Raw genomic sequence first — 16,741 nt, 5'->3', positions numbered from 1 at the left:
CTAACACACACACACACACACACTGGAGACACACACACACACACACACACACTGGAGACACACACACACACACACACACTGGAGACACACACACACACACACACTGGAGACACTAACACACACACACACACACACTGGAGACACACACACACACACTGGTGACACACACACACTGGAGACACTAACACACACACACACACACTGGAGACACACACACACACACACACACACACTGGAGACACACACACACACACACACTGGAGACACTAACACACACACACACACACACACTGGTGACACACACACACACACACTGGTGACACACACTCACAAACACACACACACACACAGACACTGGAGACACACACACACACACACACACACACACACTGGTGACACACACACACACACTGGAGACATTAACACACACACACACACTGGATACACACACACACACACACACACTGGAGACACACACACACACACACACACACACACACACACACACTGGAGACACTAACACACACACACACACACTGGTGACACACACACACACACTGGTGACACACACTCACAAACACACACACACACAGACACTGGAGACACACACACACACACACACACTGGTGACACACACACACACTGGAGACACTAACACACACACACACACACTGGAGACACACACACACACACACTGGAGACACACACACACACACACACACACACACACTGGAGACACACACACACACACACACTGGAGACACGAACACACACACACACACACACACTGGACACACACACACACACTGGAGACACACACACACACACACACTGGAGACACACACACACACACACACACACACACACACTGGAGACACTAACACACACACACACACTGGTGACACACACACACACACTGGTGACACACACTCACAAACACACACACACACAGACACTGGAGACACACACACACACACACTGGTGACACACACACACACACTGGAGACACTAACACACACACACACACACACACTGGAGACACACACACACACACACACACTGGTGACACTAACACACACACACACACACACACTGGAGACACACACACACACACACACACTGGAGACACTAACACACACACACACTGGACACACACACAGTCACACAACTTTGTCCAAGTGGTGATCAGAATGTTTGTCTTAACCGGCCTGATAAGTCCAACATGTCTGATATGAACATTGACATAAACCCTCTACATACTTGAGTTTCTCCAGTCTGCAGTGTGGATCCTCCAGTCCAGCAGAGAGCAGTCTGACTCCTGAGTCTCCTGGGTGATTGTAGCTCAGGTCCAGCTCTCTCAGGTGTGAGGGGTTTGACCTCAGAGCTGAGACCAGAGAAGCACAGCCTTCCTCTGTGACTAGACAGCCTGACAGCCTGCAAAGAGTCAAATCATATTAAAATCACACTGATATTCTTTGGTGGTGAAAATAGTGGCAGTATATTTTTTCAACATATTCAGATATATCAGTGTTCTGAAACCTGCCATATCTATTCGTAAAATAGTGTATCATCATAAAAAATGACAAATGATCAAAGTATTGCCTGCAGATAGAAACATGTCTAGTACAAATATTATAGTAGACTGACCAGACCAGTTTAAAAAGCAGAATCAGTCAGAAGACAGACAGTGAGGAATCAGATTTAGATTGTATTGAGTATACAGTCCACAACATATCTATTTAGACAGTGAGGTATCAGATTGTATTGAGTATACAGTCCACACCATATCTATTTAGACAGTGAGGTATCAGATTTAGATTGTATTGAGTATACAGTCCACACCATATCTATTTAGACAGTGAGGTATCAGATTTAGATTGTATTGAGTATACAGTCCACACCATATCTATTTAGACAGTGAGGTATCAGATTTAGATTGTATTGAGTATACAGTCCACACCATATCTATTTAGACAGTGAGGTATCAGATTTAGATTGTATTGAGTATACAGTCCACAATATATATTATACTGACCTCAGAGTCTCCAGTTTACAGTGGGGATTCCCCAGTCCATCAGAGAGCAGCTTCACTCCTGAATCCTTCAGGTCATTGTTACTCAGATCCAGCTCTCTCAGGTGTGAGGGGTTTGAACTGAGAACTGAGGCCAACACTTTACAGGATGTGTCTGTGAGTTTACAGCCAGTGAGTCTGAAACACAGAAGAAATACAATGACAGACAGGTTGTATTAAAATATTTCGCTTAGCTTTCCCTGCTTACACTGTTAGCATTTTGGATTTCAGATCAAATGTTTCATATGAGGTGACAGTTTATAATGTCACCTTTTATTTGAGGATATTTTAATACATATCTGTTTCAACGTTTAGAAAAATAAAAAGTGTGCAGAGGAGTCAGGTGCAGGACAGCAGAGATGTGTCTCTGTAATGGTCTGGGTGAGGCTGGTGCAGAGGAGTCAGGTGCAGGACAGCAGAGATGTGTCTCTGTAATGGTCTGGGTGAGGCTGGTGCAGAGGAGTCAGGTGCAGGACAGCAGAGATGTGTCTCTGTAATGGTCTGGGTGAGGCTGGTGCAGAGGAGTCAGGTGCAGGACAGCAGAGATGTGTCTCTGTAATGGTCTGGGTGAGGCTGGTGCAGAGGAGTCAGGTGCAGGACAGCAGAGATGTGTCTCTGTAATGGTCTGGGTGAGGCTGGTGCAGAGGAGTCAGGACAGCAGAGATGTGTCTCTGTAATGGTCTGGGTGAGGCTGGTGCAGAGGAGTCAGGACAGCAGAGATGTGTCTCTGTAATGGTCTGGGTGAGGCTGGTGCAGAGGAGTCAGGTGCAGGACAGCAGAGATGTGTCTCTGTAATGGTCTGGGTGAGGCTGGTGCAGAGGAGTCAGGTGCAGGACAGCAGAGATGTGTCTCTGTAATGGTCTGGGTGAGGCCCGGTGCAGAGGAGTCAGGTGCAGGACAGCAGAGATGTGTCTCTGTAATGGTCTGGGTGAGGCTGGTGCAGAGGAGTCAGGTGCAGGACAGCAGAGATGTGTCTCTGTAATGGTCTGGGTGAGGCTGGTGCAGAGGAGTCAGGTGCAGGACAGCAGAGATGTGTCTCTGTAATGGTCTGGGTGAGGCTGGTGCAGAGGAGTCAGGTGCAGGACAGCAGAGATGTGTCTCTGTAATGGTCTGGGTGAGGCTGGTGCAGAGGAGTCAGGTGCAGGACAGCAGAGATGTGTCTCTGTAATGGTCTGGGTGAGGCTGGTGCAGAGGAGTCAGGTGCAGGACAGCAGAGATGTGTCTCTGTAATGGTCTGGGTGAGGCTGGTGCAGAGGAGTCAGGTGCAGGACAGCAGAGATGTGTCTCTGTAATGGTCTGGGTGAGGCTGGTGCAGAGGAGTCAGGACAGCAGAGATGTGTCTCTGTAATGGTCTGGGTGAGGCTGGTGCAGAGGAGTCAGGACAGCAGAGATGTGTCTCTGTAATGGTCTGGGTGAGGCTGGTGCAGAGGAGTCAGGTGCAGGACAGCAGAGATGTGTCTCTGTAATGGTCTGGGTGAGGCTGGTGCAGAGGAGTCAGGTGCAGGACAGCAGAGATGTGTCTCTGTAATGGTCTGGGTGAGGCTGGTGCAGAGGAGTCAGGACAGCAGAGATGTGTCTCTGTAATGGTCTGGGTGAGGCTGGTGCAGAGGAGTCAGGACAGCAGAGATGTGTCTCTGTAATGGTCTGGGTGAGGCTGGTGCAGAGGAGTCAGGACAGCAGTGATGTGTCTCTGTAATGGTCTGGGTGAGGCTGGTGCAGAGGAGTCAGGTGCAGGACAGCAGAGATGTGTCTCTGTAATGGTCTGGGTGAGGCTGGTGCAGAGGAGTCAGGTGCAGGACAGCAGAGATGTGTCTCTGTAATGGTCTGGGTGAGGCTGGTGCAGAGGAGTCAGGTGCAGGACAGCAGAGATGTGTCTCTGTAATGGTCTGGGTGAGGCTGGTGCAGAGGAGTCAGGTGCAGGACAGCAGAGATGTGTCTCTGTAATGGTCTGGGTGAGGCTGGTGCAGAGGAGTCAGGTGCAGGACAGCAGAGATGTGTCTCTGTAATGGTCTGGGTGAGGCTGGTGCAGAGGAGTCAGGACAGCAGAGATGTGTCTCTGTAATGGTCTGGGTGAGGCTGGTGCAGAGGAGTCAGGTGCAGGACAGCAGAGATGTGTCTCTGTAATGGTCTGGGTGAGGCTGGTGCAGAGGAGTCAGGTGCAAGCAGAGATGTGTCTCTGTAATGGTCTGGGTGAGGCTGGTGCAGAGGAGTCAGGTGCAGGACAGCAGAGATGTGTCCCTGTAATGGTCTGGGTGAGGCTGGTGCAGAGGAGTCAGGTGCAGGACAGCAGAGATGTGTCTCTGTAATGGTCTGGGTGAGGCTGGTGCAGAGGAGTCAGGTGCAGGACAGCAGAGATGTGTCTCTGTAATGGTCTGGGTGAGGCTGGTGCAGAGGAGTCAGGTGCAGGACAGCAGAGATGTGTCTCTGTAATGGTCTGGGTGAGGCTGGTGCAGAGGAGTCAGGACAGCAGAGATGTGTCTCTGTAATGGTCTGGGTGAGGCTGGTGTAGAGGAGTCAGGTGCAGGACAGCAGAGATGTGTCTCTGTAATGGTCTGGGTGAGGCTGGTGCAGAGGAGTCAGGTGCAGGACAGCAGAGATGTGTCTCTGTAATGGTCTGGGTGAGGCTGGTGCAGAGGAGTCAGGTGCAGGACAGCAGAGATGTGTCTCTGTAATGGTCTGGGTGAGGCTGGTGCAGAGGAGTCAGGTGCAGGACAGCAGAGATGTGTCTCTGTAATGGTCTGGGTGAGGCTGGTGCAGAGGAGTCAGGTGCAGGACAGCAGAGATGTGTCTCTGTAATGGTCTGGGTGAGGCTGGTGCAGAAGAGTCAGGTGCAGGACAGCAGAGATGTGTCTCTGTAATGGTCTGGGTGAGGCTGGTGCAGAGGAGTCAGGTGCAGGACAGCAGAGATGTGTCTCTGTAATGGTCTGGGTGAAGCTGGTGCAGAGGAGTCAGGACAGCAGAGATGTGTCTCTGTAATGGTCTGGGTGAGGCTGGTGCAGAGGAGTCAGGTGCAGGACAGCAGAGATGTGTCTCTGTAATGGTCTGGGTGAGGCTGGTGCAGAGGAGTCAGATGCAGGACAGCAGAGATGTGTCTCTGTAATGGTCTGGGTGAGGCTGGTGCAGAGGAGTCAGATGCAGGACAGCAGAGATGTGTCTCTGTAATGGTCTGGGTGAGGCTGGTGCAGAGGAGTCAGGTGCAGGACAGCAGAGATGTGTCTCTGTAATGGTCTGGGTGAGGCTGGTGCAGAGGAGTCAGATGCAGGACAGCAGAGATGTGTCTCTGTAATGGTCTGGGTGAGGCTGGTGCAGAGGAGTCAGGTGCAGGACAGCAGAGATGTGTCTCTGTAATGGTCTGGGTGAGGCTGGTGCAGAGGAGTCAGGTGCAGGACAGCAGAGATGTGTCTCTGTAATGGTCTGGGTGAGGCTGGTGCAGAGGAGTCAGGTGCAGGACAGCAGAGATGTGTCTCTGTAATGGTCTGGGTGAGGCTGGTGCAGAGGAGTCAGGTGCAGGACAGCAGAGATGTGTCTCTGTAATGGTCTGGGTGAGGCTGGTGCAGAGGAGTCAGGTGCAGGACAGCAGAGATGTGTCTCTGTAATGGTCTGGGTGAGGCTGGTGCAGAGGAGTCAGGTGCAGGACAGCAGAGATGTGTCTCTGTAATGGTCTGGGTGAGGCTGGTGCAGAGGAGTCAGGTGCAGGACAGCAGAGATGTGTCCCTGTAATGGTCTGGGTGAGGCTGGTGTAGAGGAGTCAGGTGCAGGACAGCAGAGATGTGTCTCTGTAATGGTCTGGGTGAGGCTGGTGCAGAGGAGTCAGGTGCAGGACAGCAGAGATGTGTCTCTGTAATGGTCTGGGTGAGGCTGGTGTAGAGGAGTCAGGTGCAGGACAGCAGAGATGTGTCTCTGTAATGGTCTGGGTGAGGCTGGTGCAGAGGAGTCAGGTGCAGGACAGCAGAGATGTGTCCCTGTAATGGTCTGGGTGAGGCTGGTGTAGAGGAGTCAGGTGCAGGACAGCAGAGATGTGTCTCTGTAATGGTCTGGGTGAGGCTGGTGCAGAGGAGTCAGGTGCAGGACAGCAGAGATGTGTCCCTGTAATGGTCTGGGTGTAGCTGGTGCAGAGGAGTCAGGTGCAGGACAGCAGAGATGTGTCTCTGTAATGGTCTGGGTGAGGCTGGTGCAGAGGAGTCAGGTGCAGGACAGCAGAGATGTGTCTCTGTAATGGTCTGGGTGAGGCTGGTGCAGAGGAGTCAGGTGCAGGACAGCAGAGATGTGTCTCTGTAATGGTCTGGGTGAGGCTGGTGCAGAGGAGTCAGGTGCAGGACAGCAGAGATGTGTCTCTGTAATGGTCTGGGTGAGGCTGGTGCAGAGGAGTCAGGTGCAGGACAGCAGAGATGTGTCTCTGTAATGGTCTGGGTGAGGCTGGTGCAGAGGAGTCAGGTGCAGGACAGCAGAGATGTGTCTCTGTAATGGTCTGGGTGAGGCTGGTGCAGAGGAGTCAGATGCAGGACAGCAGAGATGTGTAACACAAGTAACTCAAATATTCTAATAAAATGTCGTAATACCGAGCCCACAATAACAGACCGAACAGACAGAAAACAATCACGCACAAAAACAATGGGGAAAAAGAGGGTTAAATAATGAACATGTAATTGGGGAAATGAAACCAGCTGTGTAAAACAAAGACAAAACAAATGGAAAATGAAAAGTGGATTGGCGATGGCTAGAAGGCTAGAAGGCTAGAAGGCTAGAAGGCCGACCGAACAAGGAGAGGAACTGACCTCGGCGGAAGTCGTGACAAACTCGTTTGTTGCATTTACAGCTTGTTTTGGTTGTGTTTTGGGTTATTTTTGTTCATTAAAACAATTGTGATTCATGACTAGAGTAATTTTCTGCCTGAGTAGATAACATCTTTCTAAGCACTACTAAATTAATCCTGATGATGCCATGATTAATACAAATCATGACTGAATCATGAATAATAATGAGTGTGAAAGTTACAGATGGTACAACAAAACATCACTAACCTCTCACCATTACCAATAACAGAGGCTACAACAAAACATGCCAACCTCTCACCATTACCAATAACAGAGACTACAACAAAACATGTTAACCTCTCACCATTACCAAAAACAGAGGCTACAACAAAACATGCTAACCTCTCACCATTACCAATAACAGAGGCTACAACAAAACATGCTAACCTCTCACCATTACCAATAACAGAGGCTACAACAAAACGTGCTAACCTCTCACCATTACCAATAACAGAGGCTACAACAAAACATGCTAACCTCTCACCATTACCAATAACAGAGGCTACAACAAAACATGCTAACCTCTCACCATTACCAATAACAGAGGCTACAACAAAACATACTAACCTCTCACCATTACCAATAACAGAGGCTACAACAAAACATACTAACCTCTCACCATTACCAATAACAGAGGCTACAACAAAACATGTTAACCTCTCACCATTACCAATAACAGAGGCTACAACAAAACATGCTAACCTCTCACCATTACCAATAACAGAGACTACAACAAAACATGCTAACCTCTCACCATTACCAATAACAGAGGCTACAACAAAACATGCTAACCTCTCACCATTACCAATAACAGAGACTACAACAAAACATACTAACCTCTCACCATTACCAATAACAGAGACTACAACAAAACATGCTAACCTCTCACCATTACCAATAACAGAGGCTACAACAAAACATGCTAACCTCTCACCATTACCAATAACAGAGGCTACAACAAAACATGCTAACCTCTCACTATTACCAATAACAGAGACTACAACAAAACATGATAACCTCTCACCATTACCAATAACAGAGGATACAACACAACATGCTAACCTCTCACCATTACCAATAACAGAGGATACAACACAACATGCTAACCTCTCACCATTACCAATAACAGAGGCTACAACAAAACATGCTAACCTCTCACCATTACCAATAACAGAGGCTACAACAAAACATGCTAACCTCTCACCATCAACCTCAAATAAAAGGTGACATTCTGTACTGTCTCCTAATATGAAACATAATGCTGGAGCAAAGCACCACATTTAAAACTGTAAGCTTCACTGTCCAAACACATATGGTGTGGACTATGTGTGCCTGGTAAACACATGTGGATCTGGTGAACAGTTATCACTTGTTGACCAACTACAGGAATACTGACCTCAGAGTCTCCAGTTTACAGTGGGGATTCCCCAGTCCAGCAGAGAGCAGCTTCACTCCTGAATCCTTCAGGTCGTTGTTACTCAGGTCCAGCTCTCTCAGGTGTGAGGGGTTTGAACTGAGAACTGAGGCCAACACTTCACAGGATGTGTCTGTGAGTTTACAGACAGTGAGTCTGAAACACAGAAGAAATACAATGACAGACAGGTTATATTAAAATATTTCGCTTAGCTTTCCCTGCTTACACTGTTAGCATTTTGGATTTCAGATCAAATGTTTCATATGAGGTGACAGTTTATAATGTCACCTTTTATTTGAGGATATTTTAATACATATCTGTTTCAACGTTTAGAAAAATTAAAAGCATTTTATGTATCTAGTCCCCCATTTGAAGAAGTCATAACTATTCTGACACTTAAAGTGTATTACATTAGACAAAAGTTTATCTGGTCCCATATTCCTCGAACACAATGACAACATCAAGCCTGACTGAGAAAGATCGTGAATGAATAATAATGAGTGAGAAAGTTACAGAGGATACAAGAAAACATGCTAACATCTCACCATCAACCTCAAATAAAAGGTGACATTCTGTACTGTGTCCTAATATGAAACATTATATCTCAAATCCTAAATGCTGGAGCAGAGCACCACATTTAAAACTGTAAGCTTCACTGTCCAAACACATATGGTGTGGACTATGTGTGTCTGGTAAACACATGTGGATCTGGTGAACAGTTATCACTTGTTGACCAACTACAGGAATACTGACCTCAGAGTCTCCAGTTTACAGTGGGGATTCCCCAGTCCAGCAGAGAGCAGATTCACTCCTGAATCCTTCAGGTCGTTGTTACTCAGGTCCAGCTCTCTCAGGTGTGAGGGGTTTGACCTCAGAGCTGAGACCAGAGAAGCACAGCCTTCCTCTGTGACTCCACAGCCTGACAACCTGCAAAGAGATCATCATGATTTCACAAACACACTGTTAATTTAACACCAGTAGTGTAGAGGGACAATAGTAGATGCATTTGGTTTATTCTCTCAAACAACATATAGATTCATCTTCCGTCTCCTAGAATTGTATGGTCATATTGTTATACTAATGTGAAAATCAATGCATTAATTCAGTATGTTGTTCAATATGATATTATACACATATTATAATATATATTTTTCTCTAAACTGAATATTTCTTCCTGATGATTAGTTCTTATACATCATTTTATTTACTCACAGAGCAACTCTGGAGGCTTTGACCACTGGCAGCAGCCTCAGAAGACCTTCCTCTGATCTGGAGTATTTCTTCAGGTCAAACACATCCAGCTCCTTTTCTGAAGTCAGCAACACAAAGACCAGAGCTGACCACTGTGCAGGTGACAGGTTGGGTTTTGAGAGACTTCCTGAGCTCAGGTATCTTTGGATCTCCTCCACTAGAGAATGGTCATTCAGTTCATTCAGACAGTGGAACAGATTGATGTTCCTCTCTGGAGAGAGATCCTCCCCGATCTTCTCCTTGATGTACTCGACTGTTTCTTCATGGCTCTGTGAGCTGCTTCTTGTCTTTGTCAGTAGACCTCGTAAGTGCTTCTGATTGGACTCCAGTGAGAGGCCCAGAAGGAAGCGGAGGAAAAGGTCCAGGTTTCCCGTCTCACTTTGTAAGGCTTTATCCACAGCACTCTTGTAGAAAGTAACTTCAGGCTCGTCTTTTGTTTGCAGTTTGTTCATTATATTCTCATTGTTGTTGATGAATGAGAGGAACACATATACAGCAGCCAGAAACTCCTGAATGCTCAGATGAACAAAGCAGTACACCTTGTCCTGGTACAGCCCACATTCCTCTTTAAAGATCTGTGTGCACAATCCTGAGTACACTGAGGCTTCATTGACATCAATGCCTGACTCTTTCAGGTCTTCTTCATAGAAAATCAGATTGCCCTTCACAAGCTGTTGAAAAGCCAGTTTTCCCAGTGACAGAATGCTCTCTTTATTCCAGTGTGGACCTGTCTCTTCTTTCTCAAGATACTTTTCATTCTTCTGTTTGGTATGAAACTCCACAAGGTGTGTGTACATCTCAGTCAGAGTCTTGGGCATCTCTTCCCTCTTGTCTGTACTCAACATGTGTTCAAGGACTGTTGCAGAAATCCAACAGAAGACTGGAATGTGGCACATGATGTGGAGGCTCCTTGATGTCTTTATGTGTGAGATGATTCTGCTGGCCAGGTCCTCATCACTGAATCTCTTCCTGAAGTACTCCTCCTTCTGTGGGTCATTGAACCCTCGTACCTCTGTTACCTGGTCAACACACCTTGAAGGGATCTTATTGGCTGCTGCAGGTCGGGTAGTTATCCAGAGGAGAGCAGAGGGAAGCAGATTTCCCTCGATGAGATTTGTCAGCAGAACATCCACTGAGGTTGACTCTGTTACGTCCCAACAGATCTTGTTCTTCTGGAAGTCTAGGGGCAGTCGGCACTCATCCAGACCATCAAAGATGAACAGAACTTTGTACTTGTTGTAGATGGAGATTCCTGATTGTTTGGTTTCCATTGAGAAGTGATTAAGAAGTTCAATGAAAGTGTGTTTGTCCTCTTTCATCAAATTCAGCTCCCGAAAAGGGAATGAAAATACAAATTGGACATCCTGATTTGCTTTTCCTTCAGCCCAGTCCAGAATGAACTTCTGCACAGAGACTGTTTTTCCAATGCCAGCGACTCCCTTTGTCAGCACAGTTCTGATAAGTTTGTCTTGTCCAGTTAAGGGTTTGAAGATGTCGTTACATTTGATTGCAGTCTCTGGTCTTGCTTGTTTCCTGGTTGTTGTCTCAATCTGTCTCAGCTCATGTTCATTATTGACCTCTCCTGTTCCACCCTCTGTGATGTAGAGCTCTGTGTAGATCTTATTGAGAAGTGTTGGGTTTCCTTGTTTAGCGATCCCCTCAAATACACATTGAAACTTCTTCTTTAGATTAGATTTGAGTTCACGTTGGCAAATCACAGCAGGATCATCTGAATCTAGAAATAACACAGAGGATATTAATATTACGTCTGTTTTAATGTCTACAGTATTGTAGGACTGTTATAAAGTTGTACATTATAATAATTTATTCTCTTAACTGACTGTATAAATGTGTAAATGTTTTCCTAATGCATTACAGACTGGTGTGACTGATTATATTATTATTGGTATTTTTTATTTTTTTTAATTACTCCTTTTTCTCCCCAATTCCAATTGTGTTAGTAGCTACTATCTTGTCTCATCGCTACAACTCCCGTACGGGCTCGGGAGAGACGAAGGTTGAAAGTCATGCGTCCGCCGATATACAACCCAACCCAAGCTTCTTAACACAGCGCACATCCAACCCTGAAGCCAGCCGCACCAATGTGCCAGAGGAAACACCGTGCACCTGGCAACCTTGGTTAGCGCGCACTGTGCCTGGCCCGCCACAGGAGTCACTGGTGCGCAATGAGACAACGACCTCCCGGTCGCGGCCGGTTACGACAGAGCCTGGGCGCGAACCCAGAGTCTCTGATGGCACAGCTGGCGCTGCAGTACAGCACCCTTAACCACTGCGCCACCCGGGAGGCCTCATTGATGGTATTATTAATGTTGTCTCTCTCTCTAAATGAATCAACACAACACATCCCTGCTGCTACTTGATGAGGTCACTAGGTGTTGTGTTAAGGCTGCTACAATATCATTGAGTTACACAGCTACTTTAGCTGTACTTTAGCTACAGCTTTTAAATGTTATAAAACAGCATTCATCATGAGGCAGACAGATCTTACATTTCTCCAGTGTGTCAGCAAGCTCCTTCTGGTTCATTTTCCTCAGGATGTGCAGTGTGATCTTCAGAGCCCCCTCTCTGGCACTGCTCTCCTGCTTCTCATCTTCAGCATCCACCACTTCCTTATCCTGCTTCTGACTCTCAAAGCCTTCTGGGAGTTCTGGACTAAGAATCCTCTTGAACATCTTCAGCTCATTCTTCACAAATGTCATAATATTCTCTTCAAGCACCTGAAATAAATCAAGTAAATAAGTTAAGCAAGAGAATAAATGCTTTCTCATTAACACATTAATGAATGATTGACAGATCAACTTTACTTGAGGTAAACAAAAGTACACAACAGGACCACATACACTGAATATGGAGGCCAGGTCTGTTTGATGACTCTGGGAAGACTGACCACTGAGAATCTCTGACTCTGATCTCTCCTGTTGGTTTCTGTGGACAAAACATGAGATTACATCTCCTCATCCAGGGAGTTCACACACACGCACACGCACACGCACACGGAGGGAACGTTAAAGAAATTATGTTTATAAGTTATGTTTTTTTCAGAGACAAATAATCATGTTTTTTCTAAATTATTTCTATCTGTCTCACTCTCAAAGAAATCAGTAGTACTGCTAGGTTTTACACAGTAATAATATATATCTGCCTCACTCTCAGAGAAATCAGTAGTACTGCTAGGTTTTACACAGTAATAATATATATCTGCCTCACTCTCAGAGAAATCAGTAGTACTGCTAGGTTTTACACAGTAATAATATATATCTGCCTCACTCTCAGAGGAATCAGTAGTACTGCTAGGTTTTACACAGTAATAATATATATCTGCCTCACTCTCAGAGGAATCAGTAGTACTGCTAGGTTTTACACAGTAATAATATATATCTGCTAGGTTTTACACAGTAATAATATATATCTGCTAGGGTTTACACAGTAATAATATATATCTGCTAGGTTTTACACAGTAATAATATATATCTGCTACACAGTCAAATGTAACAAATAAATACATGTTTAATAAGGAATGTTTAACGTTTAATGTTTAACATAACTATATAAATGATACACTTTTAACATCAATATTTAAATATTTTAATATAATAATTCAATACAGTAATATGAGATCTGTATGTAAAACACTTATATTTGACATTTTATTCATAGGGGATAATAGAAGCTGATCCGTGGTCAGTATTGTGAAATAATTCTAATGTAAAGAACATATTTGAATGGAGAAAGCTGATCTGAGAGCAGAGCTCCCTTTCTTTCCATCCTATCAGTATTGATACAGGCTCCACCAGACGTGATACCTTGTAGTGCTGCTGATCCAGTTTCTGCTGGTCTGCCTGAGGATATGAACTCTGACCTGTTCACCAGACGTGATACCTTGTTGTGCTGCTGATCTAGTTTCTACTGGTCTGACTGAGGATATGAACTCTGACCTGTTCACCAGACGTGATACCTTGTTGCGCTGCTGATCCAGTTTCTGCTGGTCTGCCTGAGGATATGAACTCTGACCTGTTCACCAGGTGTGATACCTTGTAGTGCTGCTGATCCAGTTTCTACTGGTCTGCCTGAGGATATGAACTCTGACCTGTTCACCAGACGTGATACCTTGTAGTGCTGCTGATCCAGTTTCTACTGGTCTGCCTGAGGATATGAACTCTGACCTGTTCACCAGACGTGATACCTTGTAGTGCTGCTGATCCAGTTTCTACTGGTCTGCCTCCGGCTATGGAACCCTGACGTGTTCACAGGACGTGATACCTTGTTGTGCTGCTGATCCAGTTTCTACTGGTCTGCCTGAGGATATGAACTCTGACCTGTTCACCAGACGTGTTACCTTGTTGTGCTGCTGGTCCAGTTTCTGCTGGTCTGCCTGAGGATATGAACTCTGACCTGTTCACCAGACGTGTTACCTTGTAGTGCTGCTGATCCAGTTTCTACTGGTCTACCTGAGGATATGAACTCTGACCTGTTCACCAGACGTGTTACCTTGTTGTGCTGCTGGTCCAGTTTCTGCTGGTCTGCCTGAGGATATGAACTCTGACCTGTTCACCAGACGTGTTACCTTGTTGTGCTGCTGATCCAGTTTCTGCTGGTCTGCCTCCGGCTATGGAACCCTGACGTGTTCACAGGACGTGCTACGTTGTCCTTGTGCCTTGTAAATAAAAATAAGGAAATAGCAACACAAAATAACAATAATGAGGCTATAAGGAGTACCAGTACTGTGTCAATGTGCAGGCTACCAGGTAGTTGAGGTAATAATGAGACTATAAGGAGTACCAGTACTGTGTCAATGTGCAGGGTACCAGGTAGTTGAGGTAATAATGAGACTATAAGGAGTATCAGTACTGAGTCAATGTGCAGGGTACCAGGTAGTTGAGGTAATAATGAGACTATAAGGAGTACCAGTACTGAGTCAATGTGCAGGGTACCAGGTAGTTGAGGTAATAATGAGACTATAAGGAGTACCAGTACTGAGTCAATGTGCAGGGTACCAGGTAGTTGAGGTAATAATGAGACTATAAGGAGAACCAGTACTGAGTCAATGTGCAGGGTACCAGGTAGTGGAGGTAATAATGAGACTATAAGGAGAACCAGTACTGAGTCAGTATGCAGGGTACCAGGTAGTTGAGGTAATAATGAGGCTATAATTGAGATAATATGTACATGTAGGTAGAGGTAAAAGTGACTAGAAAATCAGGATAGAGATTACCACTCCTCATCCAGGGAGTGCATACACACACACACACACACACACACACACACACACACACACACACACACACACACACACACACACACACACACACACACACACACACACAAAGGGAGGGAATGTTGTGTTTGTTTAATATTGTTTTAGGACTATGAAAATGGACAAAAGGATGAGCCTATGGATTATGAAAACAACAACAATAAATGGGAAAATGGGAGAGGAGAAATGACTAGAGACAGTGTTGTTTAACTCACTGACCAGGACCCATGAGTTCTTCTTACCTTTGTTCAGTAGAAAAGTCTCCCTCTCTAAACACTATAGGACGATCCATAGACCAGTCACTCTTCATGGACACACAGCTGGGAACAGGGGAGGCTGGTCTCTCCTGCTTGATTGGTCTTCAACACAACAGAGACAAACATTACATCTCTCATCTACTCTGAGCTCAGATGGGGAAACATAAGAAGAGTTTCACAAATAGAACTGACTTCCAGACGTTAGTTAATGGCGCGAGCAGTGTGTCATTTTTAATGACTAAATTAATTTGGCGTCGCGAGCGTTGTAGTCAGTCTGTCAGCCCCGCTAAAAGGCTGGTGTCGTTACTCTGCCTTCTCCGGGGCATGTTGAGGTAAATTTACTAACCGGGAGGGTTGAATGATGTAATTTATTGGAGGGCTGGAAGACGCACTCTCGAGGTTGTTTACTCACAATTTCAGATATTAAGATGATATTTTATAATGAATGTCTACTGAGGTTGAGGTTCTGACTAGTGATTATTTACCCGGGGTTCAATACCTGCTATTGAGGCGCCCTGAAAATAATATTCAAAAGTTCGGTCCTTGGACACAGAGGGTTTAAACACTAAAGTTACCGTCCATCTAGTGAAGAGAGGAGAACCGGACAGAGGTAGCCAGCATCCGTCAACGAGAGAGGGAGAAGCCTCACCGGGATTTAACAGGTGGAAGAAACAACCGGGGAGCTCCATCGGTCCACAAGAAATGCAGACAGCCGGTGATGATGTAGTGGTAGCTATGGTAACTAGGATGCTGCTGGTAGAGTAGTTAGCTAGCTTACCGAGCTGTACCGACTGGCTAGGATAACTAGCAGGTCGTTTCTGTCCCTCATCTCGATGATGATGACGATCCGGTGAACAACAAAATGAAACAAGGATAGAAAGTGAAAAGGATCTGGCTACACTCACACTGTCCCTGACCGTAAAGAAAAAAGCAAATTGAACAATAAACTTCGGTGTCTCAACACTGTAACAAACTCCGTCGTTATTCCCCAAGATCACCTCAGTCCACTCTGCGCGTAACCGGCTTGGCGCCACACCGAACGTGGACGAGGACAGTTCTGTACGGGGACGCGGACTGTTCTGTACGGGGACGCGGACAGTTCTGTACGGGGACGCGGACAGTTCTGTACGGGGACGAGGACAGTTCTGTACGGGGACACGGACAGTTCCAGAACGCGGACATGAGCAGTGCAACACAACCAACTGAACCCAGTCTTTACAGTGTGTCATTTTTAATAACTAAATTAATTTAGCGTCGCGAGCGTTGTAGTCAGTCTGTCAGCCCCGCTAAAAGGCTGGTGTCGTTACTCTGCCTTCTCCGGGGGATGTTGAGGTAAATTTACTAACCGGGAGGGTTGAATTATTACATTAGTAATATTCATTTTTTATTATTATGTTAAACAAACATTCAATATGTTGAGATCTGGGACCATATCGCCAAAGTGTCTCAGAGTAGAACATTGGTCTTATAAGTGATGAGAATAAAGAATTTTTACACTTGGGTATAAGTGGGTGGGTAACTATGCATGAAGTCTCTAGTCCCACCTAGTCAGCAGATATTTAGGACACATCGTGAGCTGTCCTAAGTAGTTAAGTGTTAACAGCAGGTGTCCTAAGTAGTTAAGAGTTAACAGCAGCTGTCCTGAGTAGTTAAGAGTTA

At 45.8% G+C, this 16,741-nt stretch overlaps 1 protein-coding gene across 1 annotated transcript in view; it reads right to left on the bottom strand.

Annotated features, from left to right (window-relative positions):
• Positions 1-1,570: 1,570 nt before the first annotated feature.
• Positions 1,571-16,741, bottom strand: part of LOC116371721 (NACHT, LRR and PYD domains-containing protein 12-like) — a 53,024-nt gene continuing 37,853 nt past the window's right edge. Inside the window, exons 12-14 of the mRNA XM_031820702.1 lie at positions 8,282-8,455; positions 2,052-2,209; positions 1,571-1,602 (exon numbers count right to left, since the gene is read on the bottom strand). Coding sequence (XP_031676562.1) covers positions 1,571-1,602; positions 2,052-2,209; positions 8,282-8,455 — 364 coding nt within the window. The remainder of the gene's footprint in view (positions 1,603-2,051; positions 2,210-8,281; positions 8,456-16,741) is intronic.

This window comes from Oncorhynchus kisutch, unplaced genomic scaffold (genome assembly GCF_002021735.2).
Source record: "Oncorhynchus kisutch isolate 150728-3 unplaced genomic scaffold, Okis_V2 scaffold3589, whole genome shotgun sequence".
Classification (NCBI taxonomy): Eukaryota; Metazoa; Chordata; class Actinopteri; order Salmoniformes; family Salmonidae; genus Oncorhynchus; species Oncorhynchus kisutch.
Note: the sequence above shows the minus strand (reverse complement) of the source record. Positions and strands in the feature narration are given on the sequence as shown.